General features: G+C 40.0%; 1 protein-coding gene across 1 annotated transcript in view; it reads right to left on the reverse strand.

Moving 5' to 3' along the window:
• Positions 1 to 974: 974 nt before the first annotated feature.
• The window catches only part of MTCL3 (MTCL family member 3), a 34,935-nt gene continuing 23,464 nt past the window's right edge, over positions 975 to 12,445 (reverse strand). The window contains 3 exon segments of the mRNA XM_074333550.1: positions 975 to 1,112; positions 2,472 to 3,647; positions 7,209 to 7,280. Coding sequence (XP_074189651.1) covers positions 1,002 to 1,112; positions 2,472 to 3,647; positions 7,209 to 7,280 — 1,359 coding nt within the window. The 3' untranslated portion in view covers positions 975 to 1,001.

Genomic DNA, 12,445 nt, shown 5'->3' on the forward strand with positions numbered 1-12,445 from the left:
TTTTTTTTAAATTAATACTCAAAGGGAAATTGAGGTATTGGGGCATGAGGTCACAAAATTCTGTCACCAGTACTTTTGTAGTAGAGCAAAGATTTTCCACATATTCTTCTTCATGCTGCGATGCAAGATACGTCACTTTTCAACAGATTTTCATATCCACCAACCAATCTGAGAGTATTTCCAAGTTTGTGACTTTGAGTGCAAGGATTTCTGAATCTTGGGTGGCACTGGTGCATTCAAGAGAATGAATATTCTGAAACACTTCACGTACTCTATTTCTAGCATCCCTCCTGCTCTGGAGGCAATTCTGTGTAACAATATATTATAGAAGAGTGGGCTCCAGGTAACAAATTTGATTAGAAATGTTGGTTTGGTTGAAAGCTGGTCAAATGCAGTAGGATGGGGATAATTATTTTCTCAATGAACTAAGGCCAAATCCACACTTACGCTTCCAAACACATCTCTTTAGACAGAACACCAACAGTACTGCAACCAAATACTTAGTTTCCATGAGGGTCACATTTCATTCACTCATCAAAATTTTCATAGACATTTATTGGATATCAAAATTATCTTGTGATTCCGATGTAACCTAGGAAAGGTAGTTTACAAGCCTATATAGTTTTTGAAAATGTGCCCAAGCTTTTGAATTATCATAATATTCAACTACTGAGAAACAACTGAGATGTAGCCAATTTTTATAGCCATTCTGCCAATTATTTATCAAGAAGAAAACAAAGATATAAAAGACAGAAGTAAAAATTTAAATGATTTTTACATAAAAAACTCACAATTACTTCCTTACCTGAAATGGTGTAGTGTTTGGGCTTCTTACTGAATTTGGTAGTGGTAAGATGGGTCTTGTTAAAGAAATAAGCAGTCTTCAGTGTTTTCATAGCATTGGTTACTACAGAAATGATACTTCTTTTACTTCTTGTCTTGAAGGGTGAACAAAATAAACAAACTGAAAATACTACAATGAATGGTAAATGATGAAAGATTTACAGTACAAAAAACAGTGTAAAAAGGAAGACAAGTTTAAATATCGTTGTGTAAGAAAGTGATGAAAATAATACAAGAATGAGAATAAGTAAAATGATAGGCTGGAACATCTGGGAAAGTAAATGCAAAGACAAAGAGAAAAGTTAATTAATAATAATTTTAGAAACTTAAATGTATATGAACTAATCTAAGCATTCATTCAACTTCAGATAAAGCAGAACCCTCCCTTAAGCCTCTATTTACCAAATGTGAAAGCTTATTATTATACACTGTGCTTTCTCTCACTCTAATTCTCCCCAAAGGTATAACTGAAAAACCACATGCTCAAAGTATCCAAAACGCTGCAATAAAAAAAAACTAAAAACCAATTATTTGCCATAGTTAGTAGAAGAAACTAATCTTCAACATTTAAAAATCCAACAAGTTTTATCATGCAGTTTTTGTTTTTTTCATAGCAAAGCAGAGCAACATCCAAGATCAATAAGCGACAGGGTTGCAATTTTTCTAGTTGTGACTAACAGGCAGTTAATCTAATGTCAGCAGTGCTTCTGTGTAAAAACTAATATTTAAATTTAAACCTCTTGCATGCTGATGTACTTCTGCAGGTTTTTCTATACATACAGGACACCAGGCTAGCTAGAGGGGATAGCATTGCCTGTTTTGTTTTATGAATTATCTCTAACAAAATACACTGGTCTTTGGCCACCATACCTGGCTAGAGCAGCTCAGTCCAGCTCATCAGGTGTGCGTCTACAATTTAGGATGAAGGAAAAATGCTGGTTTTCCCTGTTCAGGAATAGTGATTACTATTCCTCTGAATTAGTGTTTTCCTAAAACTAAAGTATAATACAACTTCTGCAGTCCTGAGATTCTCCTCTACAGAGCTGACAGTGATATTCTCTAGAAATAGTGATCATGTTACTTCAATTTGTGGTTAAGGAATGACATCCCTTTTTTCCTTTTGCGAGGGCCCTAGACAATACATCTCTCTCTATTGCTGGTTTCTACATTTAAAAATCATTTTAAACTCAATTTGAGTCTTGTTTCAAAAACAGCAAATCAGCAATTGAAGATTCCTGTTCAGGATCTTCTTGCAGCTCAAATTACTAGAATCAGTCGAGCAACATTGAAAATGTCGACCTTTGATATCATCATCATCATCATCATCATCTTAGTAATCCTTCAATCTTCACACAAAAACTGGTGGGGGGAAGGGGGTGTTAAATTTCTCTTAAAAAAACCAAACAGAAATAGTTACTAAGTGACTGGTTGACAAAAAACCTCAGGCCTGAAGGAGGAGAGTGTGGAAGAACAGGTGCGCTGTGGGGCTCCCAGGCCCAGGGAGACTCTGAGCGGCGACCTCGCTAAAGCGGGGCAGGGGGGCCGGTGCGCGGAGCCGCCCCACCAAGGACCTCCGCTCTGCCGTCCAGCCTCGCCATCACCGTGGCTCGCAATAAGCACAACTGTACCTGACTCACGGATATGGGCTCCTCGGCGCCGCGGTCGTCCGCAGACTTGGGCACCTCGAGGCGGTCGATGAAGGTCTGCAGCTCCTTGCGGAAGGCCTTCATCTGCGCGTTGATTCGGTAGAGCAGCTCGTGCTCGCGGATGCGGCTGCCGTCGTCCTCCTCGTCCATCAGGCCGAACAGGTCCCCGTTGGCCACGTAGATGCGCGCCTCGGTGATGATGGTGCTCGTGTCGGCGATGAGCCGGTCGATGGTCTTGCCCAGGCGCTCGGCCTCGGAGCGGATGTCCTTCATCTGCTGGCGGTCGGAGAAGCTCTTGGGCCAGGGCCCGGGGGCCGGGTAGAAGGAGCGGGTGGGCGTGAGGCAGCGGATGTTGCGCACCTCCTCCGAGTCGCTCTCACCGCCGATGGGCCCTTCGCGCTTGCGGTGCGGCGGCCGCGAGTCGTCATCACTCTCCTTCTTGCCCGCGTCGCTCTCGGCGTCGCTGTCGCGGGGGCTGCCGCGGATGCCCAGGTGCGAGGCCAGGTCGTAGCGCTGCATGTTGGACATGAGCACGCGGTTCTCGTACTGCAGCTGCATGACCTTGCCGCTCAGTTCGTTGATCTGCAGGCGCGCTGCCTTCAGCTCCTCCTGCAGGGCCTCGGTTTTGGCGCTGTCGTGGTGCCGCGTGCTGTCGTGGCCGCCCGACTTGTACTTGTACTTGTTGAGCTCCGCTGTGATGCGCTTGTTCTGCTCCTCCAGGTCGGCCACGTTCCTGCGCAGCAGCTCCGTCTCATCTTCCACCAGCTGCAGGTGCTGCCGCAGCTCCGACAGGGATTCGCTCTGCTCCCGCATGAGGGGGTTGGCCGAGCCATTGAAGTCTTCACCCCTCAGGTCATCCAGTTCCGCCTTCAGGCCTCTGTTTTCCACCTCCAGTTCGACGATTTTCCTGCCCAGGATGTTGGCTTCTTCCTCCACCAGCCTCAGCCGTAGCTTGAGTTCAGCTTCCCTGGTGCTGGGAGGGCCCCCGGCTTCTCCTTTGGGCAAAGGACTGTCCAGATCCCCGTAAAAGGATCTGTACTTCTGGAGCTCGTGTTCGAATCTGTCCTTTTCTTTATCAATCTTGGCCATTTTCTTTCTCATCAAAGCAGCTTCTTCTTTCACGAACTGCAGCTGGCATTTCAGATCTTCACTGTCCTCCTCATTTGGGAAAAGAGGGGCAGAGGACTGGAGATCATTTTTATGTAAATCAAGAAAACAACCAAAAATGGACACCTGTGCAAATTACTATTGTTTTGTAATTAAGATTTAATGAGAGATAGGGAGAAAGAGAAAGAAGTAGATGCTTCGTATTTTCTCTAAGTCATTTAAATTCTTTGGCAAATAAAACATTACCATAATATTACATGCTGGAAATACATGAGAAAAGAATATAAAAAGAGAAAAATGGTGGTCATCGCTATTCAGAGATTATTATATGTTGCAAAGGCACACAACTCTTTGGTTATCATTTCAACAACGTTCATTTTGTTTGTTTTCTTTGTTTATGTGGTTGGAATTCCCCCTGGCTGTAATAAATATGAAACCTATTCCCTGGAAGGAACATATGGTTAATATGCACTCACTGCCATTTATTGAACATTGACTCTCAGCCAGATTCTATAAAGTTCTTTACACACAGGACCTCATTTAGTGTTCAGAGTAAACTTATGAATAGTTATTAAAATGTGTGCCTTAAAAATGTACAGTAACTTGTGAAAGGTTACACAGCTGCTAAGTAGCAACGGACAAAGGTGAAATTAAATTCAGTTCCGTCTGACACTAAGGCTCAGGCTCGTGATCACTCCGCCATACAGAGAGTAATTGCCCTCCATCTTTATTCAAGGCAGAATTGTTTTTAAAGGCCTTTTAAGTAGGGGAAGTTTTAACACTGGAATGGCCCACCTAAGGAGAAACTGTCAGCTCTTCCATCTAGATCACCCTTAGAATAGGATGTACCCCCATCAGTCTGAAATGGATAGAGTTGGTTCTGCCTGGTAAAAGAATGATGGAGTAGATCCTATAGAAGTTCTCACACATTCTTAGGACAACGTTTAAACCCTAATCATTAACTAAACTGAAAAGCACAAACATGTTCATGGATTGGAAGAATCAACATAGTTAAAATGGCCATATTACCTAAAGCAATATAAGATTCAATTCAATCCCTATCAAAATCCCAATAGCATTTTTTAAAGAAATAGAACAAAAAAACATCAGATTTGTGTGTAACCACAAAAGACCCCGAATAGCCAAAGCAATCCTAAGAAAAAAGAACAATACTGGCGGTATCACCCTCCCTGACTTCAGGCTATATTACAGGGCAACAATAATCAAAACAGAATTGGCAGAAAAACAAACACACGGACCAATGGAATAGTATTGGGAACCCAGAAATAAGCCCATGTAAATATGGACAGATAGTTTTCAACAAAGAAGCCAAAAACATACAATAGAGAAAAGACGGCCTTTTCAATAAATGGTGCTGGGAGAACTGGAAAGCCAGGTGCAAAAGAATGAAACTGGACTGCTGTCACCATGCACCAAAATTAGTTCAAAATGGATCAAAGACCTAAACATAACACCTGAAACAATAAACTGCATAGAAGAAAACATAGGTACTAAACTTACGGACCTTGGGTTCAAAGAACATTTTATGAATTTGACTCCAAAGGGCAGGAAAGTAAAAGCTAAAATAAATGAATGGGACCATATCAAACTTAAAAGCGTCTGCACAGCAGAAGAAAGCATCAACAAAATAAAGAGGCAACCAATTGAATGGGAGAAGATTTTTGCAAACAGTGCCTCCAATAAGGGTCTAATACACAAAATATACAAGGAATTCATACAACCCAACAACAAAAAAACAAACAACCCAATTGAAAAATGGGCAAAGGACCTGAAGAGACATTTCTCCAAAGAGGACACACAAATGGCAAATAGACATATGAAAAAATGCTCAACATCACTAATCATCAGAGAAATGCAAATAAAAACCACAATGAGGTATCACCTCACCCCGGTTAGAATGGCTATCATCAACAAGACAAATAGTAACAAGTGTTGGAAGGCTGTGGAGAAAAAGGAACCCTCATACACTGTTGGTGGGAATGCAGATGGGTGCAGCTGCTATGGAAGGCAGTGTGGAGGTTCCTCAGAAAATTAAGAACAGAATTACCATATGACCCAGCAATCCCTCTCCTGGGTGTCTACTCAAAAAATCTGAAAACATTTATCCATAAAGACACGTGTGGTGCAATGTTCATTGCAGCTTTATTTACGGTGGCCAAGACATGGAAACAACCAAAATGTCCTTTGATAGATGAATGGATAAAAAAGTTGTGGTGTATATACACAATGAAATACTATTCAGCCATAAGAAAAAATGAAATAGGACCATTTGAGACAACATGGATAGATCTTGAGATTATAATGATAATAGACAAGGGGCCCACATGTACATGGAGTGGGGGTCCGTACAGCCAGGAGCAAACAGGTAAGAATTCTTGGGTTAGAAATGTTGAAAAGAATAAATAAAGGTTAACATGGGAAGTATAATAAGATAAATGAGAATTAAAAAAAAAAAATAAACTGACTAAAGCTGACCTAAGATTTTAGAACAAGGAGCATATAGCATCTTCTCCCTAAAGAAGATGGGGAAGAAGATTCATGGTAACATGTGACATGATTTACAGCAAAACATTCAGAGTGAGGTAGCTAAAGTTATGGCAAAGGCAGGGTGGGAAAGCTGTAGGAACAGAGCATAGTTGAACTTATTTGGGAAATGGAGAGAACGGTACAAAAATGGAGCAATGATCTTGGTAGGGTCTCCGGCCTATACATGCAAGTACCAGGAGGGAAATTAACCAAGAGCAGAACAGGGAGAGAGAGACAAAAGGAAATTAACATTTAATAATTATGCTTTAAATAAATGATTGAGATCAACGTTTTCAAATTTTGAATAGTTAAATATTGCTTTAGTTAAAGTTACTATCTAATGAGAAAACCCCTTATATAAATTTTTTAAAAGCATGCTATAGTACTATAGATTCCAACATGTACATTTGAAAGTCAATATCTAGTCCAGTGTCTTTGGAGTCATAATATCACTTCGTGCCCAAATATTTCCTCTTCGGTTTTGCAATTTCCTTCCTTACGTCCATCAGTACCTTTGCTCACTCTGATAGCAGAACTAGTCTTTACTGTGGCTGTGTTTCTAAGGTTCTTAGCAAGCCCGCCTTAAGGACAACTTTTATTTTTATTCCTTTGTTGCCTTTCTTTTGCTTCCCCAGTCACAGGCACAGATAATTCCTTCGGTCTAGGACTCCCTGAAGCCATCTCTCCCTTCCACCATCCCTTCTCACCACATTCCTTTCTTTACTCTCTCCTAATACTTTAGGAACAGCCATTCTATTGACCTTATTAATTATGAGGGAACAATATTAGCACCATGGGTACAGTTCTCCAATACAGAAACACATAAAGTACTCATGATATTTTGCTGTGTGATTACAATGTAAATGCAGTAATAATAGGGATGTTAGTGCTAGCTTTGGAAGCAAAAATACTGACTGCTTTACACTGCCCATATCTAAGCTGTATAACCAATACGCATAATTTAATTTTGTTTTACAGGAGCATATCTGGCCATTATGTCACTTTCAAAAGTATCTCATTATATACAGTTAGAGATATACTATTTGAAATTTTATTTCTACATACCTCTGTGGGAGTCTGTTGAGTCTTTTTTTCAGATTTTGGCAAATCTTTGCTTCCTCTTCTTTTTAAGGATAGCTGAAACAAATCATGAATATATTTAATTTGGTAAACTATAACTGTAATTCAATTTTATGTTTTTAAGTGTCCTAATCTCATGACAAAACCAAGCCAAATGAAAGTGTTAGTTCAGTAATTATAAAGGAAGAAAATAACCCAACCAGATAGATTGAGATAGATTTTTACTTTGGACTGGGACACACATCGCAGTGGAAGAGAAGCTGGCAATTATCTAATTAATTGAGAAACACAGGAAACCTACTGTGAAAATGCAGGAAAGCAACTTAGACAAAATTTAGATTGATGACTCAGTATGCTATGTATTTCAAATGAAAGCAAATGCTTGTTAGCATTCTACATCACCAAAGAAAAATAAAAGAAATGAAGTATTATTTCCAGTTGAGGTTAGGTTGTTATAAGATATAATGACAAACTTTAAGTGAATTTATGTAGAATTTGAAGAATTTCTTTCCTCACCACACATCCCTGGAAATACGCACAACACACATATACACACATACCTGTATAATACAACAGAGATTAGTAGGGGTTGTAATGAAATAAAGAAGGCATACTCCATATAAATGAGCAGGCTGAGTGGGAATTAGCGTCAGCAGATTGGTACACTACAGAAGTATTGGCTTTTTCAAGAGAAGCTGGAAACTTCACTCGTTATATAAAAATCTCCCACATTTTACTGGGTGGCCCTAATTGAAATTCAAACAAGCATCACTTTGTAGGTCAAACAACACATATCAGTGCCAAATCATTTAGTGAACAAGCAGTATATGATCTCTGACGCTTAGTTCCATTTCTAGGCACCAAATAAGAAGAGACTCTCTGTATAAATAATAATCCATGTGTATGAATATCGATCAGATACCAGACATTGAGCTGGAGACCCAAAGATCAATCAGATAATGCACCTGCCATTTAGAAGCCCACAGTTTAGCATGAAGACAGGGAACAAACAATTACAGTACAAGCTTGTAAATGCCATGCTTTAGGTTCTGTGAAGCTAGGACTTTGTCTTACTGTGGTATCACCACCATGAGAATAATACTTGCCACATGGCAGATGGTGAAAAAAATTGCTGTACTAATGAGTAAACAAAAGAAATATGAGATTCTGAAGTCAAAGAGGTGAATGGGGGTAGGGACTGATAGTAAAAGCAGGAAACACTTCTCAAAAGAGGAAGTGTCATAAATGTGCAAATAACTGCAAATTAAATTCTTCACATTAATTTTTAACCCATATCCAGTGTTAAATGCAGGCATATGTTCAGACACAGAAAGCAGGGGAAGACATTGCTGCAACTGCTTTCATTCAGTATGAAAATGAAATTGCAGAGCCAAATGAATAGTCCATGTGGTTATTTCTAGTTCTCACAGAAAAACATTTTCTATATTGCTTGTGTAATCTTAGAAACAAAAGTTGTGGGGACTGATTCATCATAATCAAAAGTAATTTAGGAACCAATCAGCAAAAACAGTCCCAGGAAAACCAAGAATATAGCAAGTTGAACAGGGAATCCTACCTACAAAGAAGCACCTAAATTCATTTTATTATTTATTGAATGCTTTTAATTTGAATTTATTCTATTATGTTTTTATTTAGTGCTTCCTAATGCACATCATGAAGCACCTATGATACAACAAAAGAAAACCAATATAGTCTCTGCTCTCTGTGAGGTTCCTAGTTTACTTGGCAAATGGCTGTTCAGTCTGCAGTCTAATAGTATGATGAAAACAATGACAATGTAAAACCAACATTGACTGCTATTGATTGAGTACTAATTCATGTCAAAGTCTCTACAGACATTATCTCAGCTGGTTCTTAAGACGCAATTTTTAGCCTCACTTTGCAGATGGTAAATTAATGCTTAGAGAGGTTAAATGAATTGTCTAAAGCAGGGATTCTCAAAGTGTTGTCCCCAGAAATCATCAGTGTCACTTGGTAACTTGTTATAAATGCAAATTTTCAGGATTAATCCCAAAACTATTTAATCAGACACTCTGGCGATGGGGCCCAGCAAGCTATGATGTAATAAGCCCTCTGGGCGGTGCTGATGCATGATAAAGTTTGAGAAGCACTGCTCTAAACTCACTGCTGGGTAAGAAGCAGAATCATGTCTTGACCAAGTCTTCCTGAACTTTCTTATCTATCAGATCACACAGGAGAATGGCTCAATCCCATGTGAGGCTGGAGATGGTGTGGGGAATTAGGAACGATTTCCTGAAAAAGTAACATCTTATTTTTAATCTGGTAGATGAGGGGTCAGCCAGTGGAAGATGGAGAGGGGAGGAATGGAACAAAGATGCATTCCATGTAGAAAGACCATTTCTGGGACACAAAGAAATTCGGGATATCTGTAACAAAGTGTGAGGGGAGGAGTGACGTGGGACTTGCTGGTGCCATAAGTCAGATCTTAAGAGACATTGACTAAAATTTGGATTTTATGTCACTAAGGTCAAATTATCATTCTGAGGTCAACTAGGGTTTTAAGCAAGGAGGGTCCATACCAGATCATCCTAGAAGAAATACAAAGACACAAAGATGGGAATCCAAATGGCCATGAGGTAAAGGGATGACTACAAAGGAAATGAGGAAAACTATACTCTAGTCCTGAGAACGTTTCTGGTCTTCGTGTTTCATAACTGTAGGTATTTGTTGAGGTCTGGTATATATGTGGTACTGTATGGCCTACAAATATAACTGAGAAATATTTTGTTTCCCCCCCAAAGAACTAACTGTTTATGATGATAAAAAAGGATGCGCATAATTGGCTAAATCATAAGACAATTAACTCAGAGCATACATTGAAGAACAAACAAAAGACAGAGAGTAAAGAAGCAGCTATGATTCCAGATCCGGGGATATCACAGAAAATCATCCGAGAGAGCTTACTTTTGAAGAATGTGCAAAATTTCAACAAAAATAAAAACAAGTAAACAGCAGAAACAAAAACTTGGAGAATGAATGTGCCTTATAGCTTCACTGACTTCTGAAAAGAAGTATGTAATGGGAAGTAGAGACACTATAGAGATGAGGTAAAAGAAGACGCTGAAAGGATAGAGATCTGCTTGTGGAGCTGAGAAATTTAGACTTTATCCTGTGGGCAATGTTAAAATGAACTCCCTGAATTAACATAGGAGAAATGCAGAAACTAGGCCATTCATTCCTAAGAGGCATTTTCTATTTTACTTTTATTTAAATATCACTCAGGTGGGGTGTCAAATTCACACAAAGCTCTGAAATAACATTTTTCCCTTAACTAAAGGTATATTGCCTTTAAGGTGCCTGTAGGACTATAAGTAATTTTAAGCATCACATTCACATTTTCAATAAATATTTAATCATCTTTTTACATTCCAGTAAGTTCTTATTAAATTTCTGATTCTGATGAAACAAAGATGACAGATTCATTTGCGTCAGAGAAAGCTGGAGAAATAAGGTACGTCTCTTTCCTGTGAGGATTAAATTTCCTCACCTCCCTCCAGCATCCTGTCCCACCTTCATCCCCTAAATCCAGGAACCTCTATAAGGACAGCAGTTTGGGAAGCTAGAACTAAATCTCAGATTTTCATCTTTGTTCGCAGAGTAGGCACTTCAGATGGTTCTCTAGGGAAATATGCTGAAAACATGCCTTGTTCACATCTTAATTCTTTGCATTCCCAGCCTCAACTTGTCCAAAAGAGGCCGCTGTTCTTTTTATGCACGTGAAAGCCAGGAATTAAAGAGTTCTGCCAAAAATTATGTTTGCACAGCAATCATAAAATGGATTGTTTGTGTTCTAAAAATATTTTGAGACTGCTTTTCTTCCTCAATTGAAATTTGGTCACTTCTTAATATGCTGCATCTTTGTTTTCAAGTTAAACAACAGAGAAGAACTTGTCAAAAATGCCACTGGAAGATATATGATGTGTATAAAGTCTCCTATGTTTTTGATAAAAATTAAAGATAGATCCATTTGTGTGGTCATTAAATCAAGAAGGAAACTATAGCTGTAGGATTTATTGAGCACTAAATGTGTGCCATGTACTTTTCTAAGCACCTAATATGTATCCAACTCATTTAACCTTACAAATCTTATGAGTTCGATACCACTATATCTGAAGCACACAAAAGATAAATCACTCAGCTAGAAGTGTTAGAAACAGAATGTAAGTTATCCAGCTTCAGACCTCTTGCTCTGAACAACTACAGTACACTTTTAATCTAAAGGAAGAAAAGTAAGGTTGTATTATTTCCAAGCGTATCCTTCTTTACGTTATCACACCTTGGCTGCGGGGGTTTGGGGGCACTGATTTACATATATTACGCATGAGGGATGTGCTTGTGTATTTTCAACATAGGGGTCAGCAGAAGTGACATACATATTTATTGGCTCTCACAGTCATCCTGTGAATGCTTGTGATTTCAGGGCGACACCGGAAGGGAGGCATGGAGACTTCTGACTGAAGGCTGGAGGTAAAAGGAAACAGGCAGGAACACTAGCTTTGCTATGGTTCAAAAGTTTGTCTCCCCCAAATTCATATGTTGAAATTCTAATGCCGAAAGTGATGATAGTAGGAGGTGGGGCCTTTGGGAGATGCTTAGGTCACGAGGGTAGAGCCCTCACAGGTAGAACACATAAATGGGATTAGTGCCCTTATAAGAGAGGCCCCACAGAGCTCCCTAGCCTCTTCCACTGCATGAGGATGTAACAAGTCTGCCACCTACAAGACAGCCCGCACCTGGCCATGCTGGCACCCTGACCTTGGACTTCCAGCCTCCAGAACTGTGAGAAATACATTTCTGTTGTTTATAGGCCACCCAGTCTGTGGTGTTTTATCGTAGCAGGCCAAATGGACGGAGAGAGGCTCCACCCCATTTTGGAAGGGCACAGGAGGGGCTCTTGTCCCTAGAAGACCTCCTCTTTCCCTTCTATTACATCTCTGACACCTACTTGAGAGCCTGGCACAGGAGGGCAGGTGAGGGCACCCAGAGATCTTGCTCGTGACCACATTCTCCACTCTCTCCCCTAAAAGGGTGGGGCAAGATCCAAGCTCTGTACTCGGATGATCTTGGGAGCTGAGGGAAATGTGGGTGATGGAGGCACGGCAGGGTGATCAGGTGGTATCCTTCTTCTGTGCAAATCTCCCAGCCGTTTTCCATCTTGTTCAGTCAGAGGCATGCTTTTC

Source organism: Rhinolophus sinicus, linkage group LG05, assembly GCF_036562045.2.
Source record: "Rhinolophus sinicus isolate RSC01 linkage group LG05, ASM3656204v1, whole genome shotgun sequence".
Lineage (NCBI taxonomy): Eukaryota > Metazoa > Chordata > Mammalia > Chiroptera > Rhinolophidae > Rhinolophus > Rhinolophus sinicus.